This window comes from Protopterus annectens, chromosome 3.part1, assembly GCF_019279795.1.
Source record: "Protopterus annectens isolate FY-2018-M chromosome 3.part1, PAN1.0, whole genome shotgun sequence".
Lineage (NCBI taxonomy): Eukaryota > Metazoa > Chordata > Ceratodontiformes > Protopteridae > Protopterus > Protopterus annectens.
This window is the reverse complement of record NC_056732.1, coordinates 1,494,855,924-1,494,871,656: the sequence shown is the minus strand read 5'-3', so window position 1 is coordinate 1,494,871,656 and position 15,733 is coordinate 1,494,855,924. Positions and strand designations below refer to the sequence as shown.

General features: G+C 41.9%; 1 protein-coding gene across 1 annotated transcript in view; it reads right to left on the bottom strand.

Moving 5' to 3' along the window:
* DLEC1 (DLEC1 cilia and flagella associated protein) overlaps positions 1-15,733 on the bottom strand; it is a 2,498,134-nt gene that overhangs the window by 1,550,545 nt on the left and 931,856 nt on the right. The window contains exon 17 of the mRNA XM_044067561.1: positions 1,710-1,803. Within this exon, the coding sequence (XP_043923496.1) occupies positions 1,710-1,803 (94 nt within the window). The remainder of the gene's footprint in view (positions 1-1,709; positions 1,804-15,733) is intronic.

The following is a 15,733-nucleotide window of genomic DNA, read 5'->3' as shown; positions in this document are numbered from 1 at the left end:
TGCAAGATAAAGTGCTATTAACATCTGAGAGTCTCTTAGCCTGGGAACCAGAAAGAAATTATGTAATCTGAAATGAATCAGTGGTACTGTGTTATTAATTTAAGGACAGAAAGAGAGAGCATTAGAGCATTTGTCTTGAGAACATCCAACTCACCACTCCGCATGTGTCTATATCTAAGTAGGATTTTAAAATGGTGTTTTCTCTTAAATATAGTTAGGAAATAGGAAGATTAGACTAGTTTTGTTTTTCTGTGATGTCAGACCTTTTCTACTATATTAAGTATTTATTTGTGATCTCTGAATTCTTGACAAGTACTATGTAGTAAGAAGTATTGTCTTGTGTTTTTTTATTTATTATTAAATATTTTTAAACCTTTCAACTGTGGCTGCTTTATGTAGAGATAATTTAAGCTCTAAGAATACATTGCATGTATATAGTGATACTGTACCAAGTCACTCCAAATAAGTCTTGACTGTTTGGTTGCACTTACCATTTGGATAATAATATTGCACAGTATAACTGGACACCGTTTTATAAGAGCCTTGGAGTAGATGATAAAAATTAGCTGGGTGGTGGCAGTGATTTCTACCGTATAGTCTGGGTAAAAGGGGCACAGCTGGAAAACCTGTGCCAGCCTTCCCCAGGAGTGTCTGTGTGGTTGTATAAACTCTTATCTCAAAGTGTGTGTGTGTGTGTGTGTGTGTGTGTGTGTGTGTGTATGTGTGTGTGTGTCAGCTACTTGGGCAGGGACACGAAGCACTGGTGCTGGAGGTTTTAGCATGCCCACTAGGCTGAGATCTGGACCCTATAGCTGTGCCAGTGGGGAGTCTTACTGGGGACTTGGAGAGAAAGGGAGAAACCAGCACCAGACTGTCTGTGATCTCTGTGTGCTCTTAAGAGAAATTGTACTCTGCTGTGTGTGTATTTATTATCCTTTCCCTATACGGGTGCACCTCACTGGTGTTAGTGGTGAGGATTGAGGCTCCTTGATTACTGAGCCAGTGCACGGGTGTCACATATGTCTGTAAATACACACATCCATATTTACATACACACATACAGACTCTCATATATTTCTTAATAACTGTTTATCTACCATTTAGACTTGCCTTACATTGCTAATGTGTATCCCCCAGATTTTGTTTTTAATTTTTATTGTGTAGTGTGATGATTGTATTGTATGCATCTCTGAACAGTGTATTTCTTTTTCTATTGGCATTCTTACTTTTACTGCCAGTTGTCCCAGGTTGTACATGAAAGGTTCTGTTGGCCAGTGCATTTGCACCTAGTTTGCAAACAAGTGTCACTCAGTAGTTATAGTGCTTGTTAGTTAATATGTTTCAAGTTCGGCAAAATCAATTCAGCTTTTATCTGGACAGAAAAGCTAGCACACAACAGACAGCAATTTTTATCCTTTGAAAGCTCACAGAGAAATTCACAGCCATTATCCAGTGTCTGTAGGCTCCTTTGGCACAGTGATCAGTAACAGCAGTTCTGAACTTTGAATAAGGCTTGTTAATCTCAGTTGCTAATAACACTCTGTAGGATCAGATTGTTCCCAGTTACAATAAGACAATGACACCTATGAGCAGCAAGCTTGTGTAGTGGAGAGGTGTGACTGATGAAAAGAACTAGCATGATAACCTTAAAACAGTATAAAAAACAGAATTTCTGAAAAAGTGGGCTTAGTAAGGCTAAAATACATTACCAATAGTTCCACTATGGGGCTGCACTTCCATTATATGACAGTCGACAATTCTATCCCACTTGTAAGAAATGGCTGATTTGCTGTTATTCAACATCTAAAAAAAAATCATGAAAATGACTCTTTTCAAAACTTTCTTGAACTTAGTTTAAGACACATAAAACATGAAGAGTAAACAATGTAGCAGCCAAGCTGTAGTTTTTAAAGAAGTTTTATTACATCCTGCATCCTGCAATACATAAAGTGCAAACAAGTAAATATACTGTGTATACAAACACAAATCATTATTCTGGCATTACAAAACTCAGTGTTCTCCAAGAAAAACTACATGCATTTGCAGCTGGTTGAATACAAATGGATTTAGTCATTAACAGCAAAAAGACTACCTCAGTGTTACACGGCTCTCAACAAAAGATGAAAAATAATCCATTCCTTAATATTACAGACACTCCTGCCAGTGTTAACATAGGACAGACAACTGGGTATCATAGCAGACAAGTAATTCTCTCACCTTATACACAGTACATTACATGTCTTGCCCTTGCACAACTTAAATAGCCTTAACTACTGCCCCTAGAAGCTAAAAAGGCTTTAGCAATTCAAATATACTGATGCCTATAACTGAATAGTGCCTACCTATCATTATTTTACAATTGACAGCAAACACATATACATTCCAAGTAATGACTAATACAATCTGTGTTTCCATCTTCCTAGATAATCCCAGACAACACAATGTATTACTTTAAGTCAGTACCCTAACTATGGTGGGGTAAAGGGGATGGCTGCCTCAATTGCATACTATTAGGATGATCAGCAATGTTTAAGAACTGCCAAACTGGCATGAGCAGTACCAGGATTCATTTAAGCAGCCACGCCTGATATGGTGGCTGCTTAAATGAAAGTGTTTATCAGTCTGCAGCAAGAAGCTTGCAAAATCTTGCTATTACAGTTTAGAGCTTTTCATTTTCGTTTCCTTTTTTTTTTGGTCCCAATCTCTGGAAGAATATTTTTTTTTACCTTGGAGTAGGGCACCAGTCTGGTGAATGCTCAGGATACCAACTGACTTAGCTACCAGTCGGCTTTAAGTAATGCAAACTGACTACCTTTTACTGTAGCAGAAACTCTCTTATTACATTACATGACATGTACATTACTCAGCCGCTCATACTGTCACCAACACAAGCAGACATAATTCACTTACCCGCTAAGAAGAAATTCAGATAATGCTGTTATTCTAGTAATACCCGCATTTAAGAAAGCAGTAGAAGAACAAGCCTTCTCTAAGCTATCTCCAGCAGCAAGGAGATCAATGCCACAACTTATTAACCTAAAAATATTCAAAAGGAAATTGCTACAGTAACTAGCTACAGAATACAAGGGCACTTGCTATGACCCATGTTAACTAAATAGCATGTAATAACATATACAAGCACAAGTTATATTTTGTAATCAAGTGGGCTGTTATGCAATCATATAAAATGTAAGTGCAACCTGTACTACTCTTGTATTTATGTACAACTGAAACTATGATGTAGTATAAGTATATGTCTTTCAATCACTTGCTCTGTACTTGAAGCTGCTTATTTCCTTATACACTATATAGCATTTTTGTACTATGTGTTATATAAACTGTAACTGTCTAACTGATCAAGGTCATGACTGAAAAAGGTCTGAAGTTCTGCAGATCAGTTCACTAACCCAGTTAACCAATAAATACTTAAATACGTACATACATACATACATAAATATAAGCATTTATTTGAAAACAGGCAAGAAATTTTGCCCATTGACTATAATTTAATAGTATAAATGCTTTCCTGGTTTAACCAGTCAGGAAACAAATACACTTAGCAACTCCACTGGTGTAGATGCAGGACATTTATATATAATGGCAGTCACCTAGATGCATGAACAGAGTCCATGATGCTGGACTAAATGCAAGAAAGACTGCTCAGGCTGGTGTGGAGTACCACAGTGCACAGTCACCCTCTGTTGGAGACTGCAGAACAGTATACGAAGGTTGAAGGCACAATAGTCTGCAGATATCATATGGGCAGAACCGTATATGTGTAGTTGTCAGATACTGCATGTTTGGACCTGGGGGTGACATATAACTGCACCAAGTGTTCAGATGTTAACTAACTTCTTGCCACACACTTTATTTTGAACTTGTAGACAGAGAGTTTGGAAACAATGAATATATGTTACAAAACTTGTAGGTTCAAGTATATTCTAGTAGTTTTAAAGCAATCAGGCAATGACTGAAAGTGCATGGAGGAAAATAAACAATAAATAAATATTTATTATACGAGTAAAATGCTAAACTCTTCATTCTTCTAATTTTCTAATGAGAAAAACATCAAATTACTAAATGAAAAAAGTACTGTAGAAAGTACAGCTGAATGAGATAACCATCCTAAAAGTTGTCCAAAAGAAGTATTACTGCAGTGAATCATTATAAATGGGTATTCTTACTTTACTCTGTCTTCAGAGTCAGTATCAAATTTTGCTGCTGTACTCACTATCCCAGTTCAAGCATTTGTCAGGTTCACAGCAGCTTTCATTGATACTGGGGGGGGATTCAGTAATCCTCCATGTAAGACTAACTAAGTCTTACTCAGAAACGGCCGCCTAAGAGCATGACGTCAGCACGCCATGCATATTCATGAGGGTGTGCTGACTCAACTCTAAGGCTAACACGGACCATGTAGGAGTGCAGGGGGCGTGTCAGACTGCCAAGCAGTCCCAATATCCATGCCCCTGCAAGTGCCTAAATCTGCAAATGTCAGCAGATATGAGCGAGTCTGCTCAAATGTGTATACCCCCAACACTACACTCCCCCACATTGAAAACCCCTGTAAAAATTAAATAAAATGTAAAACATTTTTTTTTATTATTCCTGAAATAGCTGCTCGTATTTGCGTGTGTGTGTGCGTGGGTGTGCCCATTGCTTAGCTACAGTAAGCAGTTTAGACATTGAAGAGGATAATAAACTACTAATATGCAAATTAAGCCAAATAGCAATAGCGTAGTGGTAGAGCCTTCGCACAAAGAGGAGGCATTCCCGGTTCGAGTCCCACCACTCCCCTTTCCATTTTCAGTAGGAAATCTGTGCATATAAATAATTCCTGACATTTACCTTTTAAATGTTATTAAAATGCATTGAAATGGCCTATGTAGTAGTGAACGATATTTTAAATATATATAAGAAGGTGAAATGGTCATGCATACTAGTGAATGCATAAGTAACCTATCTTAAGCAATGTGAAGCACTGCTAAGCAACGTTTACCAGTATTAAGCACATTTAAGAACAACTGCCCATAGCTGAGCACTGCTTTAACTAGCACAATGGCTTTGCGCGTAGCTGCGCATCACGCCAACTCACGCATACAAAACATGTTTGCGTGAAGCTGCGCACCTTGCCAACTAGTGCAACATCGGGCAATGTAGAGCAACGTTGGGCAAAGTAGTCCAAAGTCGGTTAAACATAGACACACCTCCTAGCCGGTCAGGCCAGTAGTAAAATAAAAAGCAATGACAGGCTTCGAATGCGGGATACTGTGCATCATAATCAAAGTACAGAACCACTAAGCCATGACAGCTGAGCATAAACATGCACTGTTAACATACATATACTTATAAATGGAAGTTTAACCATTGCTAAGCAGGTTTGCTGTTAGCTGAGAATTTTCAAAAATGGCCAATCACAAATAAGTGCAGGAAATTAGGCATATTTAAGCTCCATAGGTGGGAATACTCACCATAACTGATTGTAGCTCCCATTTGCAGTCAGAATGGCAGGTGCTGGAGATGGTACTCACTTTAGAGCGCAACGGTGGGGCATTGAGGAGTCAAAATACATGGTTTGGCTCCTAGTCCACCATCATGAGTCAAGACTCCTGCAGGGTCAGTTCCAAGGGACGGAGTACAAAGCAGAGGGTTGAAACCGGTTAGCTCATGATCTCACCAGTGCCACAGGCGTCCCTCGGACTGGTGAGCAGGTCCGTCACCACCATGCAGACCTGAAGAGATGGAAGCAGGACCTACTGAACCGATGGATACAGGAGGCCCGTGACAGTCAATATGCCCCACTACTGAGTAGGTAGCCATGGAATGAAGTATGTAAGAAATGCTATTGTAGTCTATATAATGGATAGGTATGTCTCAATATCCCTTCATTTACTTCACAGCTGCAGGTGTCCGTGCTGCGAATCAGCAAGCCTATGCAGATAGGCTGCTAAGGCTGCACCACCAGGCAGGTTAGTAATTATTCTGCATGTATTGTTATATAAAATAAGTGAGAGAGCCTGAAAAAAAGTGTTGTAGCACAATAATAAAGGCATAAAATGCCCTGAATAATTCCTCTGCTTGTACTGTTATATAAAATAAGTGAGAGAGACAGAAAAAGGGTGTTGTAACCCATTAATAAAGGTAAAATAAGTGCTGAATAATATCTCTGCATGTACTGTTATATAAAATAAGTGAGTGAGCCTGAAAAAGAGTGTTGTAACCTATTAATAAAGGTATAATACATCTTGAATAAGTCTTCTGCATGCACTGTAATACCAAATAAATGAGAGAGCCTCTAGAAAAGTGTGTAGTGTAATTAATAAAGATATAATACCTGGAGTGTGTCCATGTCATTTACTTTGAAATGTTGTTGTACTCTTGCATTATCTAAATAGCACTGTTGTAGTAAGCACTGTCAACCCACAGTTGGCCAGTCCCATATAAAGTGGATGAAGGGAGTGTCAGTAGCTGTGAAGCATATATACAGTCCTCAACAGTTGGTTAATGGCTGGCATGCATAGGTAAATCTGGCAGACAAGTAGCTTGTTAAATGTGTTCCCCAGAAATGTGAGTGTGCTGCTAGAAATGTAAGGGGCTGTAGAAATATAACTGAAAATGTCACGTGAACACATCCAGATATGTAGATATATAAATATAACTAAAATAAATAAATACGTAGCAGTAACATCTGCATCCTGGACAGTTAGTATGTCAGATATAGGTCAGGTATATAATGAACTAGCCAAACCCATTACACAACCTAATGCATGTTGCCTAGTGTAATAATACATATAGGGGATATACACCTGCAGTCAATAGGAATGTAGTGTAAACTATAAGTACATATAAGATGTTAATGGAGGTATCTTTTTACACCCTACTGTATGTGCATAAACAATGGAATTCCACACCTCAATGGGTATGTGTAATCTCAAAACATTTGTTGGGACATATGTCCTATTGTTCTATAAATATTTGCATTTACTTTGATGCATGTGCCCTGTTCAAACACCACAATCTTGGTGGCCTGTTGTCACCAATCATTCCTGCATGCTGTTGGAATGTGCACTGTCATTCAATATATGCATGTGTTATGCTTGTTGTTCAACTGTTGTAACCCTGGTGTGTTGGGTTAATGGGAATATTACTGCATGCTGTTACAACTAATTTGGAATGCTGTTGTCTATGTTGTCATTAAATACACCTAAATACAGAACGTATGGGAAGGCCGGTCCCAGCGGACCCACCTGTCCCTCCTCAGCTGGCGATTGCACCTGGCACCAGCAGGTCCGGTGCCCAGCCCGGGCCCCCCTCCTCCATTGGTCCTGTGCCATCTTTGGGTGGAAGCGCTGCAGGGGATGGGGCTCGCCCCCCCCCCGTGCAAGCGTGGGCAGAGAAGGGCTACCTGTCACCCTCCGAAGGGAGCTATGCCAGCTCGAGGCAAGAGTGGCGCGACTCATGGGTGAGCCTGCCCCTCCTACACAGCCCCCAGCACAGCCACCCTCTGGGCTGTGAAGGTGCAGTGGTGACTGCCCATGGGTGGGGATCTCAGTTCCACTGTTACCATTTGTGGGCTCATGGGCTTGCGATTTCCAAACATCCTTCCCCATCAATTGTGTTCACCCACCCCATGTGTCATATTCCGCCCCTGTATGCATCTTGTTTGTCTTGTCTGTTTACCTCCCCAACCTACCTCCCACAACATACTTACTTCCCCTGCCCCACATTCCACTCTCACCTGAAAAAAAAAAAGGGCAATCTGCTCCCGCAAAAAAATCACGCCTCATACATAGCTGTCCATTTCGCACACATGTCCGTTGGACATGTAAACTAATAATTATAATTGGCAGTACAACATACTTTGTTGTCCTCACCCCTCTCTCAGGGGTGGAAGGTTTCAAATTTCACTCCAAATTTCTAACATATGATGCACAGCTGTTGCTGGTAAAGAAATGGGCAGCTATGGACCTTCCCTACACCCATCCTACACATCCCGAGCTGGTTTCCCTACTGTCTTTCCCTCTTTGTGCCCCTTTTTTCACCACTTTCCTATCTCCCCATTTTCTTTTCTTTCAAAGAAATTAGCGTGGGGGTTAGCAGGAGTATGCACTTTTAAGCAGTAGTAGGTGGGGGTGTGTGAGTGTGCGCTTGTATGCGCTTAGCTAAGCATCGCTAAGCGTCGCACAAACTCGAGCAAACCCGCTTACAACTGCTTAAAAGTGCTTTAGTCACTCTGCATGGCAGGGCCCTTGTTGTGCTGAGCAGCAAATTAAAACACCTCTGTCAGTCTCGAACCCCGGACCTTGGACACACTACACTGCATGAAGTACCACTAAGCCACAGAAGACATACAACAACTTGGTGCTGTAATAAATACATCATGCATTACAATGAGTGAATGTAAAGGGAAAAGAGGAATGCCAAAACACAAATCTTGTTCTGTGGATCTTTACCAGCAGTTGTTGTGGAATTGCATGACATGACTGTGAAAAGAGAACCAGCCATTCTAGCAGGAAATAATGTTACAGTAGCACTTTACAAACCCCACACAGTATCGGAGCAGGATAAACACTGGCATATTTGAATAGGGCAGAGGCCATACTTCCCAACTGTGACTGCTTTTCAGGGATGTCCCTGATTCGTAAACAAATGTTAGCTGTGTCCCTCTGAATCCCTCTGAAAAGTACAGACGTTAGGCAGAAGAGTGGTGAATTACACTTAATGAATAATGTCAATAAGTAAGAGTAGACACTGCTTGCACATCAGAAAAGGTGTATTAATACATATGCTCTGATTCTCTCACAGTCTCAGCTTAATGTCTGTAATATATTACAGGTGTACCTCACTTATATCTACCTTTTCCTGAGGCAGTTCAAATATATACCTGAGTATATCAGAGGCCTGGCAGAGGCAGAAACACACAGTCATATCAGCTTTTCTGCTGTTACACACTCTGCAAATAGCTTTGGAAGGAGTTCCACAAGCATGCCTTTATGTAGGAGTACAACACAGAAATATCAAAGGATGTAGCCATGTACTGGTAGCAACCAACTGTGACAATGCCATTGTTCCACTGCTGAAAAGACCGGTGTGGTGCACAGACAAAGAATAATAGGCTAACCTCTGGCTACCATCTGGATATGTCCACAGGTGGGAGCTACGCAGACAGACTACTTGCCTTGATACACCAACAGGTACACAGCAACCCTGTATGTTCAGCAAGATAAGCCTCACACAATAATAAATAATGCTCTCTGTACTTCTGCACCCCTACCTAAGAGTACAAAATACCTGTGTATTCAGGTTCTACCAAAGATGTAGCTAGGCATACTCAGTACTGAAATCTGTCCAGTTGTCTTGAGCAGCCTGTGCTAATGTCAACACAAAAAAAACACAAACTGTTCAGAAGTGAGTCAATTAATATTTACAGTATAGTAGTTCACAAACAGTTCATGTGCCAGAAGAATACATTGCAATAACTACTTTTGTATGGCAATTAATTGTCTAATTAGAAAAGAAAGTACATACTCCCATGTATCTTGTGTTAGCATTTGGAGGGGTGAGTAAAATTCTACACTGACAAGTGTCTACTGGAAGCAGCAACATTCAGGTTTGAGTACAACATGCAAATCACTGGCTACAACCCTAGCTTCAGATATAAGAAGTATACCAACCTTCTGACTGACACAACGGTGTCCACATCAAACAAGCATGAGCCCCACTTTGGAAAGCTGAAAGGGCTACGCCTACCTAACTTAGCATTTTATAGCAGTGGGCTGCTATGACAGTGAGTACTGCAATTACCACACAGCAGGCTGCATGCAATTACTAAATGGTGGGCACCAATTGGTGCAGAGGCCATCACATGCACATGTGCAGATACCTAGAAAAGCAGGCTGTACTTGCTGTCCACACATGCAATAATATCATTGCAACAACAGAGAGAGACAGAGACACAGACAAAGACAAAGAGACAGAAACAGACAGACACAGAAAAAGAAAGAGCAACATCAACAGACAGAGAAACCCCCCTAAAAAAATATATAATTACTTTAAAAACAGACGGAGCAGAGAAATACAAAGGAAAGGTATGTAACACATATGTATTTGCTGGCATGTAGTAGATGTTTTTGAAGAGTACTCTACATACTGTGAATCATCCATATGTGGCAGCAGTACGTATCTATATGTATCTGTACATGTGCATAGGGCAAGGGACATACTGCAACTGTTTGTGAAGGGTGGATATATATATATGTTGTTGAAGGTTGTTATGTGCATATTTCTATGTAGGTTGTATTGTGTGGCAAAGAAAACAGCATGCAGTGCTGGTATATGACATGTGTTGGTTAAATGCTGTGGGTATGATTTGTCAGTTTTGCAGTGTTGCAGCCAGTGAGGCCTGATAAAGCTACATGGGCTGAGGACACCTTAAATGCATTCTGCACAACACTGTGCGATATTATTACATAACTGTATATCTCACAACTGTCACATAATTGATATTCCCACCATGAAAAGTGGACTGTATATGTGCCTATATGTACAGCAATGGATGTTTATATGTTTGTATGTGTGTGTGTGTGTGTGTGTGTGTGTGTGTGTGTATATATACATATATATATATATATATATATATATATATATAGAGAGAGAGAGAAAGAAATATATACATATAGATATATATCTATATATATATATATATATATATATATATATATATATATATATATATAGAGAGAGAGAGAGAGAGAGAGAGAGACGGGGTCATACTTACTGCGACAGGTGCCTGGTGACCAAGGCATGGACTGAAGCTCAGTGTTGACACTGCAGTGCCATCCCTTCTTGCCAAAACACTGTACCCATTAACTACCACATAGGTGGTAGTCTACCTAACACCGAAGGTGTGATAAGGGAACATGGGACACAGGTGGACAGTAGCCTCCCCTTTGATAATCACAGTGCCACACTAGTCATGTAATCTGTCTACGTGGTACACGTCATCACAAAAGGTGTGTCATCTAGGGAAATATAGGTCAGTGTTCCCCTCTGCTCATCACACTTAAAACCCATTATAGAGTACAATGCCACATGTTGTAGTACCTCACATGACAACTACAGCAACTGGAAAGGCCACAGACATACCTCACAAAGTGTAATACCGTCCTCAAATAGATGCCCTATGCAGACCGACTCAAACCACAGCTATACTGTGTCGCATACCGCCTACGCAGAGGTGACTTCTGCCTAACATACAGAGCTATGTCACACCCATAGCTGTTGGACATCCTCCATGTAAACATATTACAATCCCTCCGAGCTACACGCTCTAGGGCCCTAAACCTTGTCAGCTCACTAAACAGCACATGCTGGAGGGATAGATTCCTATCTCAGAGACATGCCATACTCTGGAACAAACCATCTATCAATAGGAAACAAAGCTCCTCATTAGCAGTTATCATAAATACTCCTGATGATTGGTTGTGAGATAGGAAATATACACCAGGAATCACCTCTGTGGCTCTGGTTGACAGGGGCAAGTGAAATTAAATTACATGTGTGTCCAAGGCCAGGGTAGCGTATGGCTAGGCTGCTCTAGGCCCTAGGGCCAATAACGTTTTACCTACCTATGACACGATGCACACACACATGTACTTAATGCAATACTTGCTATGTGAGGTTGACTGAGTGTGATGGTGAATGCGTTGGTGAATGTGTGCAAGGTCTGTAAAGGTGTGATAGCTTAGTGTGAATTTTTTTCTGTCATGGTAGTTTGTGTCCAAGCTGTGATCCCAGCAAAAGATGTGTATGCTATTGCTAGGCAGAAAGAGTAGTATGGCATACAGTGTGACGAAGTCCCTTGCTGTCGACTGTGATGTCCCATTGTAGGCTAAAGCAATACATGTATGCTTAGTGAGTGGTACAGCTGGTGAATCCAACTCCCGTATGAACTGTAATACTACCTGAAGCTGTAGACCTAAACAGCACAGTATGGTGTATGTTCACATTGCTTGGAAACACTGTTCTGTGTGTTCCCTGTAGTCCTCACAGATTACATACCTCAGGCATAAGGTTTTGTAAGTAGTGACACACAGTACTGTATGGTACACAGGTAAAGATCATCTGGGTTGCCATAATTTGTGTGTTATATGTATGTCTGATGTGTGTGTAATTATGCCTGTACCATGCCCTCAATCATATGCATGCTACAGGGTATACATGTGTATCTAGCAACATGTATAGTCTAGTACAGCACTATGCCACCTATATTAACAACTGTGCACATATGTTAGGCAGGGGTTTGGCATCAACGACTAGGGTGGTATACTGGGAATACTGTAACTGTACTTTACATTCATTGCAATGGATGATATCTTTCTTTATGCATTAGCTTGATATATACCTCCTGTTGCTAGGTGGTACATTGTGTCACATACAGTGTGCCATGTACTGGTGTATTGTCTTACATACTGGCTTCTCTTTGCTGCTGTGCAGAACATGGTTTGATATATAGAGCATGCCAGGCACTGTCAGCTAGTTGTGGCCTGAGCACTGATATGTGGTATTGAACTTGTGTATCCTCTGACAGCCAATCGGATGCTATTTATGGCAGTTAAGTGATATCTGTACTTTAGAATGTTGTGTGCCACATGACTTGCTCACACATATTATTTAATTGTCTTCCAGGGTCATGACCCACAGTAGAAACCCGTGTTACACAGCTGCAGAGGAACAGGAAATACACAGCAGCCTGGTGCAGCACTACAGCCTGCTGTTCTCTAGAACCAGCCAGAACCAGCATGAGCGGACTGCACTGTGGCAAGACCTTGTTCGTCGGGTAAATGACATAGGCATGCATAATTGGACATATGAGCAGGTATGCCATCACTGCAGTGATTTAATTGGACATGTCCGGCAGCATGCGTCTGATATCCATAGACAACAGCTTGCCACAGGTGGTGGGGTAGCCATTCACCCCCCCTCACCAGAGTGGAGGAGTTGCTCCTAAGCGTGGTGGCTCCTGGCCAACAACAGGAACAGCAACATACATGTGTCATCATGGAGGCCGGAGCCACCCAGCATGTTACCTGTATTGGTAGATTATGCATATGTGAGATGTGTACTGTGTGTTTAGCAGTTGTGTTGCATAGTGTTGTGCAATACTGATATTTGGAATATAATGTGTATGCCTGTGAAAGTTGACTGTTGTACTATTGTAGTTTAGCAAACTCACAGTAGCAATGCCACAGTTGTGGCCACTCTCAAACTGTCTCATATTCTTGGAGGTCCCTCTGGTGTGACAGCAAGGCAGCCGATACATGCTGGTGAGTGTGTTATAATGTAATATTGCTAATGAAATGTGCATGTCATAGGTGAGGTGTAGGCCATGTACATGTAACATACCTACGCATAATGCATGCTGTGCATGTTTGCTGTGAGACTATGCACATCTCAGTAATGTCAGTAGCTGCCTCAATCACATGCAATACACAGAGCATCACACACAATTGTGGCAACACCGTACTGAACATTGGATAGGCATAGTTGATACACATGTACACAACATACACAACTTGGTCATACACAGTACACCTTAACACGCTACACATGGCGTATCCAGACACACTTCAGTATCCCACATGTCATCCACACAGCACACATAATATACATGACGGGTAGAGGCCTATCATGGGGCTGTGCAACACTCTTCAACAAATAACACATTCATGTTAGGCAATGCTCTCTATTGGGCACCTTACAAACCCATGTAACAAGTGGCTGTGTAATTGTGAATGTAGCCACAGTACTGCAGTTCAGATACAGCATGCTAAGTGGTGGTCTGGCACACATTAGCAGCCTTGAGTGACCACGTGATGCATGATGATGATGGCTCATGGTACTACACCCCATCCAGTTACAGTGACCACAGTACTACACATAGCAGTCATTGCTATGCACCTCAATGTTGTGTGTGTGCAAACATATGCACCTATACACAATATGCATAGCAATCACCATTTGTACAAAGTGACACATATATGTCTTGTAATGCTATTGAGTGTATAGGTCACATGACACACATTGGGTATGTGTGATGTCTAATGTTGCAGTCATGTTGTAGCATGCCATGTCATGGCTGGCACTGGCATGTCCACAATATGTCCTACACTCACCATAACCACTGTACAATGGCCATGTTGAGCAATGGTATTCCATTACATATAAATGCACCACTCATCCTGTGTGTATACATAGCATGCATGTGCTAAACCTGTGTCCACAATTATCTGCTACAGACACAGACATTGTAATCAGAAATGGATATCTATGTGACACACAGATACACATCCAGCCATGGTATGTATACCTGTGGGTGATGGTGCACAAAACATTGCAGAGCTTTTAATACTTGCACAGCAATGTTGTGTCCATGTACACATTGTATTCCAGGGTGAGGTCAATCACTAAACAACAGCGCACATGCATCAAAGCCATGTATACTGTTGTAAACAAGGGCTGTCTACACTCGCACTGCATGGTCTTGAGCAACAGATTTTCTGCATGCTGACACGTGTGATATGACTGTTTGCCTTGTGATACTGTAACCCACCTTCAAACACTATTGAGTATGTTTTGGATTGCTGGTGGTGTGTGTGGGTATCTGCAGTAGTGAGGAGTGTATTTGTGTGCATGTGTTCATGTCTGCATGTGTGCATGTGTTCATGTGTGCATGTGTGCATGTGTTCATGTGTTCATGTGTGCATGTGTGCATGTGTGTATGTGTTCATGTGTGCATGTGTGCATGTGTTCTGACATCATGTACAGGTCGTAAAGTGTGTTTCCTGTGTTCCTCCCACAGGTGCTGTGTTAAGGCTGGTTCACTGCAGCAGGGAAGCTGATGTCACTAAGCCACATAGTGATAATGAAGATAGGTGTGCTGAGGCACAGGTGTGTTTGCCAGGGTCTGTCGTTGGGCCACCAATCGACAGTATACAACTGTCCACCCCATCCATGCACACAGTGATACTGCCAATACATCAATCACCAATGGCCTTAGGGTAGGGACAGCGTACTGTCGGCATTGGCCAGGACAGTGTGGTATCTATGGCACATGCATCCCCTTACAGCAGTCATACCCAGATGTCTGGAAGGGTACCACATAGGCAGATGTCCAGGGGTTCTTGTAGGAGCACTGCTGCTCATCATGCTCCTGGCAGACGTGCCACAGGACTTACTACCTCACGCATGCTCCAGGCTGTCATGGAGGCACAGGCATGTATGGAACGGTATACCAGACAGGGACTAAGGGCACAGAGGCAACATAACACCGCTGTACTTGAGAGTATCAGTGACCTAGCAGGTGCCATCCGCAATTAAAATGAGGTCACTGATAGATGTTGGGGAGAGACCTTAGATATCCTCCGCAATGTCATGTCCATGTGTCAGGACAATGCAGGACAGTTGAGACGTCGACATGGACATCTGCCAGTAACATCAGCAGCTGGCAGTTTCCACGGATGTCTCTCAAGCCACAGCCACTCCCGTAGTGCCAGTACCAGCCCCAGCAATTTTGGGGGTGGGCTGTCCATGGAACGTCCTAGAAGACCAAGTGCACGTGGCTCTGGACAGTCCCAGCAGGGACCTGTGTCCAGTGTACAACCATCCACCTTTGGGAATAGTACCCAGTCTGGCTTAGTACCTGATACTGTCAGTAGCACCCCTGTGAGACACA